We start from the raw sequence: 26,008 nt of genomic DNA, 5'->3' as shown, positions 1-26,008 counted from the left end.
ACACTATAAAGTAACTCCCACCACCCACCTCCCACCTCCCACCTCCCACCTCCCACCTCCCACCTTTGACGATTCAGGGTTGCGTGCATGCCCATGCGCGTGCACGCCGGGGCGGATCCGGCCCAGGGCCTTTGAGGACGTCACCGCGAGAGGGCGCGCGCCCTCACCTGTCTGCGGAAGTCCCGCCTCCATTTCCGGCGGCGGAAGAGGCGGGCGGCTAGCGGCAGCTTCCGGCTGACGGTGTTGCTGGTTTTGCACGTGTGTCGCCCCTTTGGAATTCCTGGATTACGTTTGCTCTTGGTGAATTTGTCTGGCCGGGATTCCCTGCAGACTTAAGGATGAAGGCTGTAAGTGTCTTTAGAAGCTCGCGGTTTAGGGCCCCTTTGGCTCACAGAGGCGCTGCTTACTGTAGCTTTTCGACTGGTTTTTGCCCTTGTATGGGGGTTGGTGGCCTAGATTAGGGCTTCTTCCTGACTCTTTATGCGCTGTCAGCTTCCCCGCCCATAGACCTGGCTCCTTCTTCATCGCCCACTGTGCGCTCTTGGCTGTTAGGGGCCACAGTGAGACTAGCGCGGAATCTTGTATTCGCAGGATGTCACACTTGAATGGTCCTTCGAGACTATCTTTGGAACATGTTATTTTACAGATGGCAAGCGAGGTCCTGTCTTCAATGAGCTTATGTGTCTTGGGACCTGAGATAAGACCTCCGCCCCCTTTTCCCCCGTAAAGGGTAAGGGAATAGGAAGCAAGTGATTTTTGATAGAATGACCTTCAAGAAAGTTGTAATCCGCATACCGAAGCTCAGTTTTGCTTTCCTTAGTTTAAAGGTCTATGACAAGTCTCCTAATCTCTTTAAGACGTAGCTTCATCAAAATACGAGGAAAACAGCAATCATTACTTAATTAGGCTGTTGGGGGTAATATGTTAGAGCACTTTGTGAACAGTAAAGTGATAAGTAAATGGCAGTTGTTATTGCTAAAGACACCTGGCATTTTGCTCTTAACATGCCAAACTGCAGATGTTCAGCTATCCTTGAGTAACCCTTTACCACTAGCTCAGTGGTTCTTCACCTTTTTTGGAGTCTTAGACTCTTTTGAGCAGCTGTGGATTCTGGTCACAGGAAGAACCTCCAGCTGAATAACTGATGATCTAGTGCCATTCTGTAGGATTAATGCCACAGTTTGGTTTTAGCTATTATATGCAAGGTCTATGGCTGGGAGATGTTAAAATTGTGGAATTGGTCTAATGAAATTTAAAATCAATTCTCTTTAATCTGATTTTTAAAATAAAGTAATTTAAATTTCTGCATATACAGTGGTCCTTTTGTTTTTTTCTAGAGAAGAAATAAAAAACAGGTCCCAAGCTTTCGGAAATTGCTAAAAACTAGTAAAGTCAAGCTTGAAAACAAACTAAAAAACAAACAACTTAAACAACAAAGCACTCAGAAGAAATACCGAAAAGAACAGAGGAAACTAAGACAAGCTGTAAAAGATGCTGTGTCTAAGAAACCTATTCCATTGGAGGACCCAAAGAAAAAACATCAAGGTAATTGGGAAGCATTCCCATGCTCCCGTTTCCATTGATTTATTCTGAAATGTTCTTCATGGAATACATTTGCTTTCTAGTAATCACTCTTCTTGTTCTCAGGTCTTCCTAAAAGTAGGTACAGATCATAGTTTTGTATAATTGATCATAATCAGAATGAAAAAACATTTCAGTACAGTATCCACAGTGAGAAAGAGCTAGCCTCTGCTTTTAGTTTGTCTAGAAAGCAGATCTTAAGCTACAATACATACTTGGGGAAAACAAACTCAGAGTAGCCATGTAAATAAATGTTGGGGAGCATGCCAGCTCTGCCCCTTTCCCATTCACTGGCAGTTAGCTAAGGTAAGAATGGGGTGTTCTTCACAGTGTTGCCAGGTTTCACTTAGTTTTCTAAACTTTGGCTTTCTTTTGACTTGGAAACTTGCGGGGAAATTGAGCTGTACTCCTCAGGGTCATTCTTTTGTAAACCTATTCAGAAACTCCCAAGTACTCAAAACAGGTAAGGAATATGATCATGTTGAGTCAGACCAGTGTTTCTCCCATGTTACTGCTACTTTCAGGGTATTTATGTTTGACGGTGTCTGACTATTCATTCTTCTCATGCGTATCTCATTCTCTTATCCTGACCTATTTAATTTCATCCCTTGGGAACATGTTATTGTGATGTATAAAAACGTTATAGGAGTGAAAGTTAGGAAACTTGAACTTTTCTTGTGATTTTTGTTACCTACAAGCCATGTGGCCTTATTTGGTCACCTAATTTCTAGGTACTTCTTCTGTTAAAAAGAAAAATGCAGTGTTTTCTTCTATCTAAATTTCAGAAGAATTTAAAAAGCATGATGTGTTAATAATTATATTTTAAAAGTAAAAGCAAACGATTTCTTCATTTTTACATATTGTACATCTAAATGAAGTCTCTCAGGCCGTTGGGTGTAAGAGTATAAGTGAAAGATCTGGGTTTGAGAGTATAATTTTGGGAATTATCAGCACACAGATGGTAAATGAAGCCTTAGTCTTGGGTAAAATCACTGTGAAGACTGTGTAGCATGAAAGTAAGAGAACCTAGAAGAGAATTTTAAGAAACCTCAGCATTTAGTGGAGGAACCTGTAGCCAGAAAATTTGAAAGAAAACTTGAAATTGTACAGTGTCTTAGAAATGAAGAGTGTTTCAAGAAAGAAGGAAATGGTGTTCTAACATGAAATAATATAAAATAAGATTTTAATTAAAAAAGGTGACAAGTAGTTGTGTTTTGAAGTTTTCACCCACTTGAAATTATAAGCTATCATCACATGCAAGATAGGCTTATACTATTTGAGTAAAACAAGGAAAAAACTTCGTGTGTGTGTGTGTGTGTGTGTGTGTGTGTGTGTGTGTACGTGTGTACTCTTAAACTCATGTGTACTTCCTATAAACAAACTCATTGTTACTTCCTGTAAACAATCATGGAAGGATTTGAAAGAAAGAAATGGACTTTACTCTGACCCAGCAATCACCCTGCTAGGAATTCATCTTATGATTATTTGAAAAAAATTGCCAAGACTATGTGTGCCTAAGCATGTTCATTGCAACACTATCAATAATAACAGAAAAAAAAAAGAAAGAAGGAAATACCACTGCCAAAAACTGAAAGTAGTCAAACTGTCTATTAACAAGGAATTGTTAAAATAAATGATAGAAATGTACGCAGTTCTGTATAGCTGTTAAGACTAAGATAGAGACAGGAAGTTCCCTTCCTGGCTCAGTGGTTCATGAGGATGTGGGTTCGATCCCTGGCCTTGCTCAGTGGGTTAAGGATCTTGGGTTGCCATGACCTGTGGTGTAGGTCACAAACTCAGCTCAGATCTGGCATGGCTGTAGCTGTGATGTAGGCTGTAGCTCCGATTCGATCCCTAGCCTGGGAACTTCCATATGCCGTGGGTGCGGCCCTAAAAAAAAAAAAAAAAAAAAAGACTAAGGTAGGGACATGTCTAGCTATATGGTCTATAAGTTCTATACAGCAAATGATGCACCTTTCATCACTTCCTCCAAAATTTTTTTTAGCAGCTGCATGTTTTTATGTGCATTTAAGCAGTTTAGAATGTATTTTAAATTTTGGCTTGAGATTAATGAATTTCCTCCTGGAAAATGACTTGACCATCTTAAAATGTTAATGTGAAGAAATCAATAGATTGGAGAGGAAGAAGATATGGGAGAGAGAGGGCTTCAATGAAGAACAAGGCAAGAGAAAGCACGAGTTTGGGGGATCCAGAGCATAGGAGGAGAGGTGCCTCTTCCAGTGTTAGGAGAAGGAAAAAGGAAAAGTTGGATGCAGATGCTGTTGAATTCATTGTGGGAAATTGAAGGAGTTTCTAGATTATAGCTTTTCTTAGTGACATAATAATCTAGGTTTTCTGATGATTATGAAGTGAGGTAGGTGATGGGGTTAGAAGTGTGATGTTAGTAAGAGATTTGAACTCTTGGGAAGACAGAAAGGGAAATAGACTAATTGCTGGTCAGCTTTGAGAAATGGCAGGCTCACTTAAAATAGATAGGACTTCTATTCTGTGCAGTGCGCTTATTTATATAGCAATATTTACAAGTGTCAGTGGAGTCAGGAACAATAATAAATTCCATTAGGAAAAATGCTAAGATCATCTTGTCCATGGTTGGATCCTCAGCACTTGGAAGAGTGCTTGGCATTCAGTGGCCATTCATTTTTTTTACAAAAAAGAGAGAAAGAGGAGTTCCCTTCATGGCTCAGCGGAAACCAAAACATCCATGAGGATGCAGGTTTGATCCCTGGCCTCCCTCAGCAGGTTAAGGATCTGGCATTGCCATAAGCTATGGTGTAGGTCACAGACTCGGCTCTGATCTGGCATTGCTGTGGCTGTGGCATAGGCCGGTGGCTATAGCTCCGACTTGACTCCTAGCCTAGAAACCTCCATATGCTGTGGGTGCGGCCCTAAAAAAAAGGCAAAAAGGCGCAAAAAAAAAAAAAAAAAGCAAGGCACAGAGAAAGAACTTAGAATGATCTGTAGTTGAAGTTTTGTTAGATGTAAGTGCCTAAAATGTAGGGAAAGTAGTTGAGGATATTGATAGAAGGGTGTTTGAAGTGATAATCATGCAATCTAAGCGACAGAGTAAAGATAGAACACATTAGTAGGTAGAAAGTAGAGAGGCCAAAGGATGAATTGAAGGTCTGTATATTTGGTCAAGAAGTGTAGTAAAAGTAACTGAATGAGGGCTAGAAGGAGAAAAGGTTCTGGTCGGACAGTGGAGTGAGCACCAAGATTTGGGATGTGGCCCTTGGAGGGGGTGGCTGAAGCAGAATGGAAGTGAAAAACTTTGGAGATCAGAAGGAGCTAAAGGACTAAGTCATTGATTGGTTCTCAGATGCTCTGAAACATGTTGCAGAATCGGGGAGACACATTTATTTTTTGGTTCTTACAGGGACCTAAGAATCTCCTGGCATTTAGACTTAAGGTATTGCAGATGCTATCATTTTGCCTAACGTAGGACACCCACGTACAGCAAAGAGTTGTTCTTCCCAACATGTCAGTAGTGCTCCTGTTTAAAAACATTGGGCTAAAGTATTAGAAAAGTGTAAGCTTTCTTACTGTGGTCACAAGAATGCAGAGTTCTACCTCTGATACTTATTTCTGATTTTTTTTATTTTTGTCTTTTTAGGGCCACACCTGCGGCATATGGAAGTTCCCAGGCTAGGGGTCAAATCGTAGCTGCAGCTGCTGGCCTACATCATAGCCACAGCAACGCAAGATCCAAGCCGTATCTGGGAACTATACCACAGGTCATGGCAATGCCAGATCCTTAACCCACTGAGCAAGGCCAGGGATTGAACCTGCATCCTCATGGATGCTAGTCAGATTTGTTTCCACTGAGTCATGATGGGAACTCCCCTGATTTTTATTTGTTTGTTTGTTTTAATGGAACAGGTAAAAGGATTGAGAGGGAAGAGGAAGAAGAAGAGGAAGCCCTTCCTTTAGATATGATGGATGAAGATGACTTACAGTTAATGAAAGATTTAGGACAAAGAGCATCTTTTCTGACAAGAGATCTTTCTTCTAGGTAACATTTCATTGAGATTATAATCATTCACGTCCTTTCAGTATTAAAAACTTGGTTCTGAATTTTACTCAAATGGTCAGTGCAAGACACTGCTTAGCTCTGGACACAATGTTTACAAAGAGTAAACCCTATTCAGTTGAATTCCTTAATAAAGTTCATGAATAAAAGAAGCTGATTTTATTTAATATATATCTTGCCTTTTTTTTTTTCTTTTTAGGGCTGCACCTGCAGCAAATGGAAGTTCCCAGACTAGGGGTCAAATCAGAGCTGTAGCCACTGGCCTACACCACAGCTCACAGCAATGCTGGATCCCAACCCAGTGAGCAAGGCCAGGTATCAAACCCGTGTCCTCATGGATACTAGTTGGGTTTGTTAACCACTGAACCACAATGGGAATTCCTATCTTTATTTCTTTTGAATCTGAATGGTGAAGTAGAATGAATGCATAAAGTATTCTGTTGCAGAACAGTCCTGAGTTCTTTATGGCCATGACATTAGTCCTTGTTACCCTATTAGGTAAGTATTACTCCCCTTTACACAAAGGAAACTAATGCTTTCCCCATAGTCACAGTAGTGGATCTGAAATTTAAACTTAGATATTTTTAATTTTTTTTTCTTTTTTTTTTTTTTTTTAGGGCCACACCTGTAGGATATGGAGGTTCCCAGGCTAGGGGTCAAACCAGAGCTGTAGCTGCTGGCCTACGCCACAGCCACGGGGACGTGGGATCTGAGCTGAGGCTTCGACCTACACCACAGTTCATGGCAACGCCAGATCCCCAACCCACTGAGCAAGGATTAAACCTACATCTTCATGGATACCAGTCGGATTTGTTTCTGCTGCACCACAATGGGAACCACATGGGAACTCCCCTAAACTTAGATATTTTTAATTCCTAAGTCCATGCTATGTTCTGAAAGTTTGGGGAAAGTAACATGATGTCAACCTTGGCTCTGTGGAATATTCTTCAAAAAGATCTGCTCTGATTTTCACCTTTATTTTGCATCCAAAGGGAAAACTAAATGTAGCCATAGTTTGAGTCTTTATGAGAAACTGTATAATTCATTTATTCATTTACTGTTCAAGTGCTATGGTCTAGGTGCTAATATCTATATGCCTGTTTAAGTTTGGATTAGCGGTTTATTTTTCTGTACTTTTAAAATGATAGGTCTATACATTCCTTTCTAAATATATTAAAACTAAAAAGTAATTTTTTTCTGCAGTGAGCCTGTTCACGCCAAGAAGAGAAAGCATGAGCGTGTTATTGATAAATATGAAAAGATACCAAGAACTCTGCAAACTGCATCAGAGAAGGAACTGATTCACTTGCTTCCTATCAAAGATAAAAGTGGCATAATCCCACAGACCAGAGAGAAGCCAGGTGACTCTGATCAGCCCATGTAGACCTTATTGCCTTTTATCCGTATCTATAAAAAAGGGGTAGCCGCAGTTAGTCATATAGCAAGGTTGATGATTTTGGCTGGAAATAAAGATGATTATCTCAGGTGCTTGGTGCCACCTGTGAACAGCTGAAGCCTCAAGGTTAGAGTGATCTTTTCAGAGTATTTCATTCTAACTTACATTGTTTCTAAAACTAGAGCATATTGGTCATCCTTTATTGGCTTTTTTCTTACATGTATCTTTTGAGAAATAAAACAGACATAAAAGTCTAAAAATAAAAGATGTAAAGTTATGTGGCTTATCACAAAAAACACACCCATAAATCTACTATCTAGGCAAGAAGTACTGCTAGCACCCAGAAACTTCCCTTGTGTTCCGTCAGTCACTAATGGCTGTCTCCTAACAAGAGTAACTATTTTCGAGTTTTATGGTAATCACTTCCCTGCTTTTCTTTGCAATTTCACCACTTAAGTATATTATCACATATTTATATGTGTATTTTCCATATAGTTATTGACAGTAACCAAGATGAAGAAGATCAAGAAGAAATGGAACCTGAGGAAGGTAATGGGTTGCATCTTTCTAGTTACTACATTGTAAATTGAGAATTACATTTTTTTACATAATAGTGAATTTTATTTTTTATTTTTTCTTTGTGATAAGAAGTCCTAGCATTTATCCTTTTAGCAACTTTCATGTAACATACAGCACTGTTAATTATATTTGGAGTACTGGTCATTTTAAGATCATTTGGAACATTTTACCACATGTTGAAAGTCTCACCTTGTGTAATTTGATTCCTTGTTGCTTATAGTATGGAAAATTATATGTGGTTACATTGGTGATTTTTAAGCATGCATGAAGAATTTTGTAAACTTACTCTTTTGAATTATTTTAAATTGTAAATGAAGGACCTGCCTACAAATAACTTAATTTTTTTTTGCTTTTTAGGGCTGCACCCTTGGGTGGCATATGCAGGTTCCCAGGCTAGGGGTCAAATCGGAGCCACAGCAGCTGGCCTGCATCACAGCCACAGCAACAGCAACACCAGATCTGAGCTGCATCGGTGACCTACACCACAGCTCGCGGCAACGCCGGAGCCTTAACTCACTGAGTGAGGCCAGGGATCAGTCCTGCAACCTCATGGTTCCTAGTTGGATTCATTTCTGCTGCGCCATGATGGGAACTCCCAAATAACTTAATTTTTGAGCTTTAAATTATAAAAATGATTCTGTGGTGCAAAATTATTTTGGTTCTTTCTTAGAGCAATTATGCTTTATATATGTTGGTTTTACCTAACTAAATGTGGGTTCTAATAGCTGGAACAATTCTAATCAAAGTTAAACTGAAAGAACATATTTTATAGTTTGAAACTATATTGGTTTGGAGTTTGTGATAGAACATGCTGGTTAAATTTTACTTTCTCTTCGCAAACCTTATTAGTGTAAATGAGATTACAGGTCAACTATTCAGCTGTTTTTAGGCATCCTGGGTAGGCTCATTACAAATTATGACTGTGTGTTCATTAAATCTAGTTCCCTGTGAATATCTTAAGGTGGAAGTATTTTGTGTCATTTGAGTGTGTCTACACTCAACTATGTAGAGTTGAAAACAAAGGAGCATATTCTGTACTATTTAAAAACTAAGTCAGATTGCTTTTTCTCTTGTTTATTAAGAATATGAACTCTTAAGTCAGACTGCCTGGGTTTGACTCTCAATTCTTCCAGGTATGTTAGCTTAGGCAAGTTACTTTCTTTTTGCCTTGGTTTATCTACAAAATGGGGCTAAGGATAATAACTACCTCATCTGATTATTATTGAGAGGATAATATGGGAATCTTGGCCCATGCAGGCACTTGATAAAAGTTAACTGTCATGTTTATCTGTTACTACAAGAAAATTTTATTAATTAATGTTCTTGGATACTTGTAAATAAAGAAATGTTAAAGAAGGGAAACCTGATCTGTTTCAGAGATCATTGAAGAGCCCATTAAAGAGCTGACTTTAGAAGAACATTTAATTGAAAGGAAGAAGAAACTACAGGAGAAGAAAATGCATATTGCAGCTTTGGCATCTGCCATATTATCAGATCCGGAAAGTAATGTAAGTGTAATTAACTTCCTTAGGCTCTTCATATTATGTGGTGTAACTGTCTGATCTTTTAAGATTCTCTTGTTAGCCGTAAGCACACACAGAAAGGAAAAGCATTAACAAAATGTATTAACTGTGAGAGTAAGAGAGTAGACAGAGTCTTAGCCTAATCCAGTTTCATTTCTTCTGTGATCTTAGAAAAGTCAGTTAAACATTCTGAGTCTTAATTTCTTCATGTCTAATTGAAAATATTGGACTTAATGTTGTAACTCTAAAAGTGCTGAATGTAAAAATAAATAGTACTAGGGAGGAGGAACCAACTAGCAAATTGCTTGACCAATCTTCTTAAGGAACCTGCTACACAAAAGTTCCTTAGAGTTCTTAAGGAACGCGCTACACAAAAGTTGCTGAGATTTGTTCAGGGATACTTGTAAGGTGGAAATGTTTTAAGTGAAATAGACTGAAGAGTTGTAATGAATTAGCAGTGGGTCATGGGCACAGTGGTAGAGATGGTGATGTTATAACATGTGGGCTCAAGAAACCTGAAGTTCAATCTTGGCTCTACTATGTACTGTCTGTTAGACTTTGAGTAACTCGTTTTGCCCAAGACTTGTTTTCTTCATTTCTAAAAAGAAGATGGTACCTATTTTAAAACTTTGTTGAGGATTAAATGGTAAAATATACCTGAAGACATTGAAGTGGTACTATTATTCTTGTTATCTTGGTGTCCCTAGCATCCTTTTACAATAAATATTTGTTTATTGAATGATAAAGTAGGTTGTTTACATTTATGGAAAAAATTCACGTGGGTATGCTTTGCAGTAGTACTTGTCCTTTTGTAATAAAGCGAGGGGAAGGTCTGGAGCAGAATTGGGGAGGGGATTTGGAATATTTCTCACCATTATGATCTCATTTAATCTGTATAAAACCATAGAAGCAAAAGCTATTGATCTCACTTTACAGCTGAAAAATTGAGTCTTTAAAAATTCAAGTGCTGTGCTCCAGATTTTAGCAGCTACTAGATTGGAACCTAGGTCTTCTGACTCTGGATCCTCATGCTCATTTCATACAAGTTAGGGCTGCACATAGGTGGTGGCATATTTGTCCTGCTCACTACCATATGGCAAACATTGCTCACCAACCAGAGTGTTGTTTCTTGAGCTACCACTTCAGTGGGCAGCGGTAGTTCATCCACTCAAGCACATTTGTTGGAAACCAGTTTTTCACTTCATTACATACAACAAATGATCTTTATGTGAGTCTTGTTGAAGCTAAAGTTAATGTGGATATATTTAATTCACATACAAGTGTATATTTAGTTCATGTACAGATAATTAATATACTTATTTGATGTATGTAACATTTTAATTATTTCAAAAAGTGTTTTTTGGAAAATAGGACACACATACTTTAAGAAAAACCAATGCCATTCACAGCAACGTGAATGAATGTAGATATTAGCATACTAAAGTAAGTTAGGCAAATATCAACTATACTTTAACTTAAAAAAAGTAGCATCATGAAAAATAAAAAACCAAAAGAAAACCTAATAAAGAATTTCTAAAAAAATAGGTAGATTAATAAATTTAAACTTTCTTAAGCATATTTTTTCTAACATTATTTCACAGAAGTAAGATTAAATTTTAGTGATTTATCTTTTGTTAATGTGAGCAGTGCCTGGAGTTGTGTGTGGTTTGAATAGTCTGAACCATTGTGTGAATTTCACTTATTGTGCCATATATTGTCACTTGGTCATAATTGTTTTGCCGTTTCTCTCGCCTTATAAGTTGTTTCTTTAACAGATTAAAAAATTGAAAGAATTACGTTCCATGCTGATGGAACAGGATCCTGATGTGGCTGTCACTGTTCGAAAGCTGGTGGTAGTTTCTCTAATGGAATTATTTAAAGACATTACTCCATCATATAAGATACGGCCTCTTACAGAAGCAGAAAAATCTACCAAGGTAATGCCGGATATAATTACTACACAAAATAAGTTGAAAATTTTGTATAGCTAGAGACAGGAGAAATAGGGGGTTTTTTAAATTTGTTTTTACAAGACTCCATATATAATAGGCACTCATATTTTGTGCTCATTAAAAAATAGATTTCAGTGTTTTGATTTAAGAAAACGATCTTTTTGGTCTTTTTAGATCCGCAAAGAAACCCAAAAATTAAGAGAATTTGAAGAAGGCCTGGTTAGCCAATATAAATTTTATTTGGAAAATCTGGAACAGATGGTTAAAGGTATATTAAAAATATCTTACAAGTATGTAACACACTTAGCTTTGATCAGGAAGGTGACTTCCGTTTTCTGTGCTGTGTTGAGTCAGTATAGTGTATGATCGGAGTCAGACTTCCTGGGCTTAAATACCGTTCACTTCTTAATACCTATGTGATGGGCAAACGGCAGTCTGTCTGTGCCTCAGCTCTTCTGTGTGTAAAATGAGACCGAGAGTAGTACTTAATCATAGAACTGTTGTGAGGAGTGAACTCGTGTGTAGATATAAAGTACTTAGAATTGTGTCTAGCCTGTCCTTGGCACTCTATCAGCTCTCAGTATTAATAGTATGGTTGCCACAGTCCTTTACTAGTAAGTAGTTGTATGTTTCTTGAATTCATGAGTGGTTGGATTTTATTCTGTGCTTTATTTGGAGGAAGTAGTTAGGAGAGAAGGATAACGTGAAGTGGATGTAGTGAATGCCTTGAAGATGAACTTAAGTCAGTTATTCAGGATGATTAACTATCAAGCCCTGTTCTCTTTCTTGATGTTTAGAAGAGGAAGGGCGTAAGAAACAGTTGGTCCTGAATGGGGAAGAGATTTAATTGCCAAGGCAAGTTGCTTTCACCTGACTCACTTGGGCTTTCATACTCAGTGGTGGGCCTCAGGATGGTCCAGCTGCTATCTCAGCTGCAACAGGACCACTGAATCTGTTGGCCCAGTAATAGCATGGATGTGGGAGGGGGGTTAGCACAGATATAGCGTCTGTGCTCTGGCATCCCAATAGGAACCTACATTTATTCTAGGGCCTGGGAGCTTCATGTAGGCCAGCACTGTCCAATAGAACTATAACAGAAAAAAAAAGAATTCTGTTTCATGTTGTGTTGAATTTTCACATTATTGCTTATTATTGTAAAAGAAACTAATTAATTGAAATTTTAACTAATGAGTAAAGTAACTACAGTTATCCTTTGATTAGACTGGAAGCAAAGGAAGGTGAAGAAAAGTAATGTAGTTTCCTTAAAGGCCTACAAGGGACTGGCAGAGGTGGCTGTGAAGAGCTTGTGTGAGCTGTTGGTGGCTCTACCTCATTTCAACTTCCACAACAACATCATTGTATTGATTGTCCCTCTCATGAATGACGTGTCAAAATCGGTGGGTTGCTGTTGTTGCTCTTGTCCTTATCAGAAAATTATAGACCATATGATTATTTTTTTCTCTCTCTCTCCTCTCAGAATTCATTTGGAGCTATTATTTATTGCTAAAATAAGATCTTTTGTTAAATACTGTCTCTTTAAACAAATTGTTTGGGAAGTTCCTATTGTGGCTCAGCGATAATGAGCCCGACTAGTATCCATGAGGATGCGGGTTTGATCCCTGGCCTCGTTCAGTGGGTTGGGGATCTGGCGTTGCCATGAGTTGTTGGTGTAGGTCGCAGATGTGGGTAGGATCCCATGTGGCCGTGGCTGTGGCATAGGCTGGCAGCTGCAGCTCCAATTCAACCCCTAGCCTGGAAACTTCCATATGCTGCAGGGGTGGCCCTAAAAAAGCAAAAAAAAATTGTTTGAGCATAAGTTTAGTGCAGTGGTTCTGAATGGGAGGCAGTTTTGTTTGCCCTCCAGGGAACATTAAGCTGTGTCTACACACATTTTGATAGTCATGCCTGCGGTGGTGGGAAATGTTGATCCTGGCATCTGATGGGTAAAGGTCAGGGAGGCTTCTAAACATCCTACAGTGCACAAGATAGGCACCCACAACAAAGAATTATCTGGCCCAAAATGTCAGTCCTGCTGAGGTTGAGAAGCACTCGTTTAGTGTAACCTTTTATTTTTCAGATATCTGAAATGTGTTGTGAGGCAGTAAAGAAACTCTTTAAACAAGATAAATTAGGCCAAGCTTCCCTGGGCGTGATTAAAGTGATTTCTGGTTTTGTGAAGGGCAGAAATTATGAAGTTAGGCCAGAGGTAAGCCTTTCTTTTCTTACTTTTGCATTGCGTTTATTTTCAAATTACATAGTTAATTTTCAGTTCTTATGAGGAATCAATTTTTTTATAGAAATGTATAGAGTGAAAGTACTCAATTCTCCACAAGTAACCACTCACAACAATTTGGTACATAGCCTTCTAGATGTTATTCTCTGTAGCTATAGACATACCTTGTTTATATTTTAAAATAAAAATGGGTTTATACTATGGAAACTATTCTGGAGCTGTTTTCATTTTATACATAGCATACACATTTTTTTTTTTTTTTTGGCTGCCCTGCTGCACATGGAGTTCCTAAGCCAGGAATCAGACCTGAGCCGCAATTGTGACCTAAGCCACAGCCACAGCTACAGCAACACCGTATCTCTTAACCCACTGTTCTGGGCCAGGGATCGGACCTACATCCTGGTGCTATAGAGACACCTCTGATCTCATTGGGCCACAGGATGGGAACTACATGCCTTTGCATTTTGTTTATGGTTTCCTTTGTGTGTGCAAGGTTTTTTTTTGTTTAAGTCTTACTTGTTTGTTTTTGCTTTTGTTGCTTGTGCTTTTGGTGTCACATCTAAGAAATTAATGCTCAGACCAGTGTCAAGGAGCTCTTCCCCTGTTTTCTTCTAGAAGTTTTATGGTTTTAGGTCTTATATTTCTTTAATCCACTCTGGATTAATTTTTGTGACTGGTAGGATAAGGGCCCAGTTTCATTCTCCTGCATGCTGATATCCGATTTTCCCAACCCCATTTGTTGAAGAGACTATTTTGTATTCTTGGTGCCCTTCCTGAAGGTTAGTTTACCATCTGCCACATTCTTTGATTTGGAGCTATTTGTCCTTTGTGGGTGATATTTTATGAGCACATAGAATATCTACTGAATATTCAAATTGATCTTTCTGATATCTCTAATGACTTTAGGTTCATTATTTATGCTTCTATTTCTTCCTTGTTTCCGTTTCATGCTTTAAAAGTACATACTGGAACCTCAAAATAATACAAACCTATAGTTCTCGAGTTTTTTTTTTTTCCCCAAGAATGTTGCTTTGACTGCAGGTCAGTCGAGTGGTTTCATCCCCCCAAAATGTAGGATTTAACCCCCTTTTTGTCTTTGTATTTGGATGATTGCTGTAGCACACAGTATATCAATTTCTAAATTAGTTTCTGAGTTTTTTGAATGGCTTAAGGCATTGTGGTCTCTGGACCAGCATCAGCTGGCAATTAAAAATAGGGATACTGGGGCCCACTGCAGACCTGCTGAATTGGAAACTCTGGGGACAGGGTCCAGCTATTTGTGTTTTAATAAGCCCTCTCGGTGATTATGATGTTTGTGAAAGTCGGAGACCCACTGGCTTAAGGGAAAATAAGTTGTCTTAATAATATTAGTCTTTATGTTATTTTTTTATTAGAAAAGAAAAGGATTACAGCTGTTAACTGCAAAAGTGAATCTGGTTTGAGAGATTAAAGCTGGTTTAGAAATATCTAATAAATATCCTCTCATCCCATACTGGTCCAAGCTTTTTTCTGGCTGATTTACTCTTGTAACCCTGTCTACCAGTGCCATGTAGTGTTCTCTCTTCCTTGTTCTTATTACGCTACGAAATAATGTTAACGTGTATTCAGCTAAATACTAGCGTCCTTCATAGATGAAAATGACCGAATATGTTTGGCAAAAAGATAATAGAACTTTGTGTAAAATGTGATAAAAGATGTTTGAAAGTTTTTGTTTCGTTTTTTAGCATGAACGAAGAAAATAAACATTAATGATTATTCTGTTTAAAATATTTGAGGGCAGTATAAATATTAAGTGGTATAATTGTGTTTTCTTCAATGATAGATGTTAAAAACATTCTTGTGCCTAAGAATCAAAGAAGTAGAAGTGAAAAAAGACACAGAAGATATTAATAAACCAAAGAAGTTCATGACTTTCAAGGAGAAGAGAAAAACTCTATCAAGAATGCAGAGAAAGGTTTGATTGATTTCCTTTTTTAAAAAAATTTTTGATGTTAGCTTAAAATACAGAATAGGCACAGGTAAAAATTGTCATAAATAGTTAAGTCATAAATATTTTAAAATCTAAATATTTCTAAAATACAATTTAGAAAATTGTATTTTCCTGTTACTGCAAAGAAATGTTTTATTAAATCAGCTTAAACTGACAATTCATTGGCAAAGACAGCAATAGATGAAAAGATTTTCTTGCCTCGATGGCTTTTATCTTTTGGCTTTTTCTTGCCATGCTGGCATTTAAGATCCTCTTAGATTCATTGTGATAACACAGATTCCTTCCTTAACCGAAAGGATGTATTCATGTGAAGTTGGCAACAAAGTAGGTTCTAATTGAATCTCATTTCTCTCTTGGTTTGTATTCGAAACCCAGGTTGAAATTCCAGCCTTTTGTTTACTCTGAGACTTTGGAAACTTTTTTTAAAAAATATTTTGAGAAGTGGAGCTAATAATAGCACCTGCCTTGCAGGGTCATTGTACGGTTGAAATAAAATGACATAGGTAAAGCACTTAGCAGAGTGTACAGCCCTGAGTATACTTTATAAACAGTAGTTACCACCACCTACTCCCATTATTACTTCTCTAAACGTTTCTAAACACTTTATTAGGGTTATCAAATTGGTTGTAAAAGCAAAACAAAAAAGAGTTTCTGGGAGTTCCCGTGTGGCTCACTGGAAACGAATCTGACTAGTATCCATGAGGACGCAGGTTTGATCCCTGGCCTCGTTCAGTGGGTTGAGGATTGGGCATTGTGGTGAGCTGTAGTATAGGGCACAGACACAGCTTGGATCTGGTGTTTCTGTGGCTGTGGCGTAGACCAGTGGCTGCAGCTCTGGTTGGACTCCTAGGTTGGAAACCTCCATGTGCTGTTCTCCGGGTGTGGCCCTTAAAAAAAAAAAAAAAAAATTCCAGGTATACCTGCCTTTTAATGTGTCTAATAAATTTGGAAATCAAAATAGACCTTTTTTTTATTACTCAAATGAATTTATCACATCTGTAGTTGTATAATGATCATAACAATCCAATTTCACAGGATTTCCATCCCATAACCCAGACACATCCTCCCATCCCCCAAACTGTCTCCTCCGGAGACCATAAGTTTTGCAGTGTCTGTGAGTCAGAATCTGTTCTGCAAAGAAGTTCAGTCTGTCATTTTTTCAGATTCCACATGTCAGTGAAAACATTTGATGTGGGTGTCTTATTGTATGGCTGACTTCACTTAGCATGATAATTTCTAGGTCCATCCATCCATCTTGCTAAAAATGCTGGTATTTCATTCATCTTAATGGCTGAGTAACATTCCATTGTGTATATGTACCACATCTTCTTGATCCACTCCTCTGTCGATGGACATTTAGGTTGTTTCCATGTCTTGGCTATTGCAAATAGTGCCACAGTGAGCACTGGAGTACATGTGTCTTTGCAAGTTGTGGTTTTCTCTGGGTAGATGCCCAGGAGTGGGATTGCTGGGTCAAATGATCAGTTCTATTTTTGTGTTCTGTGGACTCTGCATACTGTTTTCCACAGTGGTTGCACCAATTTACAATCCCACCCACAGTGTACTAGGGTTCCTTTTTCTCCACAACTTCTCAGCACTTATTGTTTGTAGACTTTTGGATGATGGCCATTCTGGCTTGTGTAAGGAGGTAACTCATAGTGGTTTTGATTTGCATTTCTCTAAAAATGAGTGATGCTGAACATAATTGTTAATAAATGCAGGTGAATATTTAAATTATTTATACCGTACAATCTTAATATAAGTTGGACAAGCCTGTTAAGACCCAATAAGAACATGGCACCTCTTTAACAACTTCATGTGAGGGAAGGAGACTTTGTTCCTTGGTCAGTCCCCTGTGTCTCAGGTAGGCTAGCAGACATTGTTTGCTGTTCTTACAGCATAAGGGAATTTTGTTGAATTTCTTTTTCTTTCTTTCTTTTTTTTTTTTTTCTTTTGACCGCCTTGTGTCATATGGAATTCCCTGGCCAGGGATCAGAACTGAGTTATAGTTGGGACCAATGCCACAGGTGCAGCAATACCAGATTCTTAACCCATTGTGCTGGGCCAGGGATTGAACCTGTGTCCTGGCACTGCAGAGATGCCACCAATCCTCTTGTGCCGTAGTGAGAGCTCCTGTTGAATGTCTGTATGTATAGTATCTGGTATACATTGTAAATGAATTTGGGAAGTACAGTCAATGACTGGTTTCCATGTTGTAGATTACTTAACAATAAGAATTATTTCTGGGCTCAGCATATTCTTTTTTCTTTTTTGAAAAATTTTAAGCCGGTTGTGGCTTAGCAGAAACGAATCTGACTAGTTTCCATGAGGACACAGGTTCAATTGATCCCTGGCCTCACTCAGTGGGTTAAGGATCTGGCGTTGCCCTAAGCTGTGGTTTAGGTTGCAGATGCAGCTTGGATCCCATGTTGCTGTGGCTGTAGTGAAGGCCAGCGGCTACAGCTCCAATTCGACCCCTAGCCTGGAAACCTCCATATGCCACGATGTGGCCCAAAAAAGACAAAAAAAAAGAAATATAGAAAAATTTTAATTTAAATTATGGAAGACTACAGAGAGTAATATAACCTATGTCATGTAGTTACTATTCTGAATAAGCAGATATTAATATACTTTAGTTTTTTTCTTGAAAAGAAAGAAACCATTAATGATAGAGTTAGAATCCCCTTTGTTCCTCTTTCCACTCTTATTCTCCTGCTTTCCTCCCGGGAGGCAGCCGCTGTCACAGATTTGCTTTGTATATACTGCTTATTCATGTTTTTCTACTTCTGCTTATATTTGTATTCATAGACATTCTCTATAATTGTATGTGTTTCATAATATTTACATAGAGTGCCTTTCTGAAGTTGGTTTTTTTACTCAGTGGTACATACTCTTTTTTTCCCAATCTGTTTTCAGTGGAAGAAAGCGGAAGAGAAACTAGAGAGAGAGCTTCGGGAGGCAGAAGCTTCAGAGAGTACTGAGAAAAAACTTAAACTGGTAGGCACTTTTATATACTTTTATGCTTTTAAACTGTTCTGTTAAATGATTTTAACTGGAGATTTATTGTTTTACCTTGTGATTGATTTTGGTTTATTTCATGAGGTTTAGGTATGTGGTGTGCAAGAAATGATAATGTGAACAGTGATGCTAGTTATAGGAAATCACGGGACACGTATCTTCATTCTGTTTTGTAGAAGCTCTTAAGATTGAGTAGTGGGGAGGAATGGGAAGGGACAGAAAATGATGAGCTTCCAAAGCGCTAACTCAGGAGAAAGTATACCAGGTTATGGTAAAGTAATTTTGTCTGTTCTGCAGCACACCGAGACTTTGAATATCGTGTTTGTAACCTACTTCAGAATATTGAAGAAGGCCCAGAGGTCACCTCTCTTGCCAGCAGTCCTGGAAGGTCTTGCCAAGTAAGGGCTGTGTAGGTTGAAACCTTTTAGATTCTTTCTAAATAAATAAGACCGAAGTAACCATGAATTTTAAACAGGGTTAACTAATGACGATGTGGTGTTCTTCTCAGTTCTCATTCTTTTTTTGTCATCAGCCTCTCCTTGAAACTGTTCATAATACTCTTTTTTTGGTTTTCTCACCCCAGCTCTTATTTTTAAATCTCTTTCACCCTTTCAGCTTATTCAATTCTAGCTGTCCCTAAGGTTCATCCCTCAGTTCTTATTTGGTTCTGCTCTGTAGTTAGTTTTCCACTATCACAGTCTGAGTGGTTCATGCCAATGACTCTTAAGTCTGTTCTAACCTAGCTTGCATATCATTTCTTTAGTCTTTTGTGGTCTGTTCCTCTTGAGATAGATCTTTTTGTATTTTCTATCAACACAAGTGAACATGGATATAAGCCAGATTAGCAGTTGTCCTGATAGTTTTCTACAATTATTTGAGATATTATCCTGTAGAAAAGTGCCATCCAGTAAACATATAGTGAAAACTACATATGTAATTTAAAATTTTTGGTTAGCCATATTAAAAAGGTAAAAAGGATCGGGTAAAATCAAATATATTTTATTGAACTAATTTTTTCTGAAATACTGTTTTTACATACAACCAGTATTAAACATTAATGAGATGGCATTTTTTTCATAACATATCTTTATTTTTATTACTCAATGAATTTATTACATTTATAGTTGTACAGTGATCGTCATAATCCAATTTTATAGGATTTCCATCCCACACCCACAGCACATCCACCCACCCCCCACCTCTCTCCTTTGGAAACCATAAGTTTTTCTGTGGTTTGTGAATCAATATCTGTTCTGCAAAGAAGTGCATTGTGTCTTTTTTTCAGATTCCACATGTCAGTGATAGCATTTGATGTTGGTGTCTCATTGTGTGACTGACTTCACTTAGCATGATAATTTCTAGGTCCATCCATCCATCTTGCTAAAAATGCTGGTATTTCGTTCATCTTTTTTTTTTTTTTTGGTCTTTTCACTATTTCTTGGGCCGCTCCCACGGCATATGGAGGTTCCCAGGCTAGGGGTCGAATCGGAGCTGTAGCTGCCGGCCTACGCCAGAACCACAGCAACTCGGGATCCGAGCCGCATCTGCAACCTACACCACAGCTCACGGCAACGCCGGATCGTTAACCCACTGAGCAAGGGCAGGGATCGAACCTGCAACCTCATGGTTCCTAGTCGGATTCGCTAACCACTGCACCACGATGGGAACTCCTATTTTGTTCATCTTAATGGCTGAGTAACATTCCATTGTGTATATGTACCACATCTTCTTGATCCACTCCTCTGTCGATGGACATTTAGGTTGTTTCCATGTCTTGGCTATTGCAAATAGTGCCACAGTGAGCACTGGAGTACATGTGTCTTTGCAAGTTGTGGTTTTCTCTGGGTAGATGCCCAGGAGTGGGATTGCTGGGTCAAATGATCAGTTCTATTTTTGTGTTCTGTGGACTCTGCATACTGTTTTCCACAGTGGTTGCACCAATTTACAATCCCACCCACAGTGTACTAGGGTTCCTTTTTCTCCACAACTTCTCAGCACTTATTGTTTGTAGACTTTTGGATGATGGCCATTCTGGCTTGTGTAAGGAGGTAACTCATAGTGGTTTTGATTTGCATTTCTCTAATAATGAATGATGTTGAACATCTTTTCGTGTGTTTTTTGGCCACCTGTATGTCTTTGGAGAATCCTCTGTTTAGGTCTTCTGCCCATTTTTGGATGGGGTTCTTTGTTTTTTTGCCATTGAGCGGTAGGAGGTGTTTATAAATTTTGGAGATGAATCGCTTGTCAGTTGATTCATTTACAAATACTTTCTCCCATTATGTGGGTTGTCTTTTCATTTCGTTTAGGGTTTCCTTTGCTGTGCAGAAACTTTTAAGTTTAATGAGTCCCGTTTGTTCATTTTTTTTTTATACTATGATTACTCTAAGAGGTGGATCTGAGATGATGTTGTTTATGACAGAGAGCGTTCGGCCTATGTTTTCCTCTAAGAGTTTTATAGTGTCTGCTCTTATATCTAGGTCTTTGATCCATTTGGAGTTTATTTTTGTGTATGGTGTTAGGGAGTGTTCTAATTTCATTCTTTTACATGTGGCCATCCAGTGTTCCCAGCACCACTTATTGAAGGGGCTGTCTTTTCTCCAGTGTATATCCTTGCCTCCTTTGTCATAGATGAGTTGGCTGTAGGTGTGTGAGTTGAATTCTGGGCTTTCTATCCTGTTCCACTGATCTGTATTTCTGTCTTTGTGCCAGTACCATATGGTGTTGATGACTGTTGCTTTGTAGTATGGTCTGAAGTCATGGAGCCTGATTCCTCCAGCTCCACTTTTCTTTTTCAGGATGTCTTTGGCTATTCTGGGTCTTCTGTGCTTCCAAACAAACTTTAAAATATTTTGTTGGAGTTCTGTGAAAAATGTTCTTGGTAATTTGATAGGGATTGCATTGAATCTGTAGATTGCCTTGGGCAGTATAGTCATTTTGATAAGTTGACTTTTCCAATACAAGAGCATGGTATGTCTTTCCATCTGTTTGTGTCATCTTGGATTTCTTTCATCAGTGTCTTACAGTTTTCAGAGTACAGGTCTTTTGTCTCTTTAGGTAGGTTTCACTCCTAGGTATTTTATTCTTTTGGATGTGATGGTAAATGGGATTGCTTCCCTAATTTCTCTTTCTGATCTTTCACTGTTAGTATATAGAAATGCAGTCGATTTCTGTGTTTAATTTTGTATCCTGTGACTGCAAAATTCATGGATGAACTCTAACAGTTTTCTGGTGGAGTCTTTCAGATTCTGTAGGTGTAGTATCAGGTCGTCTGCAAATAGTGATAGTTTTACTTTTTCCTTTCCAATTTGGATACCTTTTATTTCTTTTGCTTCTCTGATTGCTGCGGCTAGGACTTCCAAAACTATGTTGAATAGTAGTGGTGAGAATGGACATCCTTGACTTGTTCCTGATCTCAGTGGGAATTCATTCAGCTTTTCAGCATTGAGAATGATGTTAGCTGTGGGTTTGTCATATATGTCCTTTATTATGTTGAGGTAGGTTCCCGTTATGCCCACTTTCTGAAGGTTTTTTTATCAGAAATGGGTGTTGGATTTTGTCAAAGGCTTTTTCTGCGTCTATTGAGAGGATCATGTGGTTTTTATTCTTCAGTTTGTTAATGTGGTGTATCACACGGACTGATTTGTGGATATTGAAGAATCCTTGCATCTCTGGGATAAATCCCACTTGATCATGATGTACAGTCCTTTTAATGTATTGTTGGATTCAGTTTGCTAGTATTTTGTTGAGGATTTTTACATGTATGGTCATTAGCGAAATTGACCTGTAATTTTCTTTTTGTGTGGTGTCTTTGCCTGGTTTTGGTATCAGGGTGATGGTGGCCTCATAGAATGAGTTCGGGAGTGTCCCTTATTCTGCGATTTTTTGGAATAGTTTCAGAAGGATAGGTGTGAGCTCTTCTCTAAATGTTTGATAGAATTCACCTGCAAAGCCATCTGGTCCTGGACTTTTGTTTGTTGGAAATTTTTTTTTTTTTGTCTTTTTGCTATTTCTTGGGCCGCTCCCGCGGCATATGGAGGTTCCCAGGCTAGGGGTCTAATCGGAGCTGTGGCCGCCAGCCTACGCCAGAGCCACAGCAACGCGGGATCCGAGCTGCGTCTGCAACCTACACCACAGCTCACGGCAACGCCGGATCGTTAACCCACTGAGCAAGGGCAGGGACCGAACCCGCAACCTCATGGTTCCTAGTCAGATTTGTTAACCACTGCGCCACGACGGGAACTCCCATGTTGGAAATTTTTTTTATCACAGTTTCAGATTTCTGTACTTGTGATTGATCTGTTTATCTTTTTTATTTCATCTTGGTTTAGTCTTGGAAGACAGTACTTTTCTAAGAATTTGTCCATTTCTTCTAGGTTTTCCGTTTTATTGGCGTATAGCTGTATATAGTTGTCTCTTATGATCCTTTGTATTTCTGTGATGTTGCTGTTACTTCTCCTTTTTCATTTCTAATTTTATTGATTAAGTCCTCTCTTTTTTCCTTAATAAGATTGGCTAAGGGTTTATTGATTTTGTTCTTTTCAAAGAACCGTCCTTTTGTTTCATTGATCTTTTCTGTGGTTTTCTTCATTTCTTTTTTTTTTTTTATTTTCCCACTGTACAGCAAGGGGGTCAGGTTATCCTTACATGTATACATTACAATTACATTTTTCCCCCAGCCTTTCTTCTGTTGCAACATGAGTATCTAGACAAAGTTCTCAATGCTATTCAGTAGGATCTCCTTGTAAATCTATTCTAAGTTGTGTCTGATAAGCCCAAGCTCCCGATCCCTCTCCCTCCCTCCCCCTCCCATCAGGCAGCCACAAGTCTCTTCTCCAAGTCCATGATTTTCTTTTCTGAGGAGATGTTCATTTGTGCTGGATATTAGATTCCAGTTATGAGTGATATATGGTATATGTCTTTATCTTTCTGGCTCATTTCACTCAGTATGAGAGTCTCTCGTTCCATCCATGTTGCTGCAAATGGCATTATGTCATTCTTTTTTATGGCTGAGTAGTATTCCATTGTGTATATATACCACTTCTTCCGAATCCAGTCATCTGTCGATGGGCATTTGGGTTGTTTCCATGTCCTGGCTATTGTGAACAGTGCTGCAGTGAACATGCGGGTGCACGTGTCTCTTTTAAGTAGAGTTTTGTCCGGATAGATGCCCAAGAGTGGGATTGCGGGGTCATATGGAAGTTGTATGTATAGATTTCTAAGGTATCTCCAAACTGTTCTCCATAGTGGCTGTACCAGTTTACATTCCCACCAACAGTGTAGGAGGGTTCCCTTTTCTCCACAGCCCCTCCAGCACTTGTTATTTGTGGATTTATTAATGATGGCCATTGTGACTGGTGTGAGGTGGTATCTCATGGTAGTTTTGATTTGCATTTCTCTTATAACCAGCGATGTTGAGCATTTTTTCATGTGTTTGTTGGCCATCTGTATATCTATCTTCCTTGGAGAAATGTCTATTCAGGTCTTTTGCCCATTTCTCCATTGATTGATTGGCTTTTTTGCTTTTGGGTTGTATAAGTTGTTTCTATATTCTAGAGATTAAGCCCTTGTCGGTTGCATCATTTGAAACTATTTTCTCCCATTCTGTAAGTTGTCTTTTTGTTTTCTTTTGGGTTTCCTTTGCTGTGCAAAAGCTTGTCAGTTTGATGAGGTCCCATGGGTTTATTTTTGCTCTAATTTCGATTGCTTTGGGAGACTGACCTGAGAAAATATTCATGATGTTGATGTCAGAGAGTGTTTTGCCTATGTTTTCTTCTAGGAGTTTGATGGTGTCCTGTCATATATTTAAGGCTTTCAGCCATTGTGGAGTTTATTTTTGTGCATGGTGTGAGGGTGTGTTCTAGTTTATCATTGCTTTGCATGCAGCTGTCCAGGTTTCCCAGCAATGCTTGCTGAATAGACTTTCTTTTTCCCATTTTATGTTCTTGCCTCCCTTGTCAAAGATTAATTGACCATAGGTGTCAGGGTTTATTTCCGGATTCTCTCTTCTGTTCCATTGGTCTGTCTGTCTGTTTTGATACCAGTACCACACTGTTTTGATGACTGTGGCTTTGTAGTATTTCTTGAAGTCTAGGAGAGTTATGCCTCCTGCTTGGTTTTTGTTTCTCAGGATTGCTTTGGCGATTCTGGGTCTTTTGTGGTTCCATATAAATGTTTGGATTGTTTGTTCTAGTTCTGTGAAAAATGTCCTGGGTAATTTGATAGGGATTGCATTGAATCTGTAGATTGCTTTGGGTAGTATGGCCATTTTTACAGTATTGATTTTTCCAATCCAGGAACATGGGATATCTTTCCATTTCTTTACATCTTCTTTGATTTCTTTGATTAAAGTTTTATAGTTCTCGGCATATAGGTCCTTTCCCTCCTTGGTCAGGTGTATTCTGAGGTATTTGATTTTGTGAGGTGCAATTTTAAAAGGTATCGTATTTTTGTATTCCTTTTCTAATATTTCATTGCTGGTATACAGAAGTGCAACTGACTTCTGAATGTTAATCTTATATCCTGCTACTTTGCTGAATTTATGAATCAGTTCAAGTAGTTTTGGGGTTGAGTCCTTAGGGTTTTCTATGTATAGTATCATGTCATCTGCATACAGTGACCGTTTTATCTCTTCTCTTCCTATATGGATGCCTTTTATTTCTTTTGTTTGTCTCATTGCTGTGGCTAGGACTTCCAAAACGATGTTGAAGAGCAGTGGTGAGAGTGGGCATCCCTGTCTTGTTCCAGATTTGAGTGAGAAGTCTTTCAGTTTTTCCCTATTGAGTATTATATTTGCTGTGGGTTTATCAGAAATGGCTTTGATTATATTCAGGAATGTTCCCTCTATACCCACTTTGGCGAGGGTCTTGATCAGGAATGGATGTTGGACTTTGTCAAATGCTTTTTCTGTATCTATTGAGATGATCATATGATTTTTGATTTTTTTTTGTTAATGTGGTGTATGATGCTGATTGATTTGCGTATGTTAAACCATCCTTGTGAACCTGGGATGAACCCAACCTGGTCATGGTGTATAATTTTTTTGGTATGTTGTTGGATTCGGTTGGCTAGATTTTGTTGAGAATTTTGCATCTATATTCATCAATGATATTGGGCGATAGTTTTCTTTTTTGGTGGTATCTCTGTCTGGTTTTGGAATGAGGGTGATGGTGGCAATCATAGAATGTCTTTGGGAGTATTCCTTCTTCTTCAACCTTTGAAAGAGTTTAAGGAGGATGGGCACCAATTCCTCTTTATATGTTGATAGAATTCACCTGTGAAGCCATCTGGTCCTGGACTTTTATTTGTAGGGAGTGATTTTATGACCTCTTCAATTTCGTTTCCAGTGATTGGTCTGTTCAGTTGGTCTGTTTCTACTTGATTCAGTTTTGGCAGGCTGTAAGATTCTAGAAAATTGTCCATTTCTTCCAGATTGTCAAACCTTGTTGCCATATAGTTGTTCATAGTATTCTCTTATGTTTTTTTGTATTTCTGCTGTATCCGTTGTGATTTCTCCTTTTTCATTTATAATTTTGGTTCTTTGGGTTCTTTCTCTCCTCTTTTGAGTGAGTCTGGCCAGGGGTTTGTCAATTTTGTTCACCTTTTCAAAGAACCAGCTCTTGGTTTTATTAATTTTCTCTATTGTTTTTTGAGTCTCTATTTTATTGATTCTTCTTTGATCTTTATATTTC

General features: G+C 38.5%; 1 protein-coding gene across 4 annotated transcripts in view; it reads left to right on the top strand.

Annotated features, from left to right (window-relative positions):
- The first annotated feature begins 214 nt into the window (after positions 1-214).
- Positions 215-26,008, top strand: part of NOC3L (NOC3 like DNA replication regulator) — a 67,087-nt gene continuing 41,293 nt past the window's right edge. For all 4 annotated transcript variants that reach the window (XM_047759467.1, XM_047759464.1, XM_047759465.1 and 1 more), the window contains exons 1-13: positions 215-347; positions 1,338-1,545; positions 5,479-5,611; positions 6,833-6,990; positions 7,521-7,574; positions 8,982-9,112; positions 10,903-11,064; positions 11,254-11,347; positions 12,301-12,476; positions 13,157-13,285; positions 15,135-15,266; positions 18,219-18,299; positions 18,618-18,718. In XM_047759467.1, coding sequence (XP_047615423.1) covers positions 339-347; positions 1,338-1,545; positions 5,479-5,611; positions 6,833-6,990; positions 7,521-7,574; positions 8,982-9,112; positions 10,903-11,064; positions 11,254-11,347; positions 12,301-12,476; positions 13,157-13,285; positions 15,135-15,266; positions 18,219-18,299; positions 18,618-18,718 — 1,568 coding nt within the window. In that variant the 5' untranslated portion in view covers positions 215-338. The remainder of the gene's footprint in view (positions 348-1,337; positions 1,546-5,478; positions 5,612-6,832; positions 6,991-7,520; positions 7,575-8,981; positions 9,113-10,902; positions 11,065-11,253; positions 11,348-12,300; positions 12,477-13,156; positions 13,286-15,134; positions 15,267-18,218; positions 18,300-18,617; positions 18,719-26,008) is intronic.

Source organism: Phacochoerus africanus, chromosome 15, assembly GCF_016906955.1.
Source record: "Phacochoerus africanus isolate WHEZ1 chromosome 15, ROS_Pafr_v1, whole genome shotgun sequence".
NCBI classification, from domain to species: domain Eukaryota; kingdom Metazoa; phylum Chordata; class Mammalia; order Artiodactyla; family Suidae; genus Phacochoerus; species Phacochoerus africanus.
This window is presented reverse-complemented; position numbering and strand designations above follow the sequence as displayed.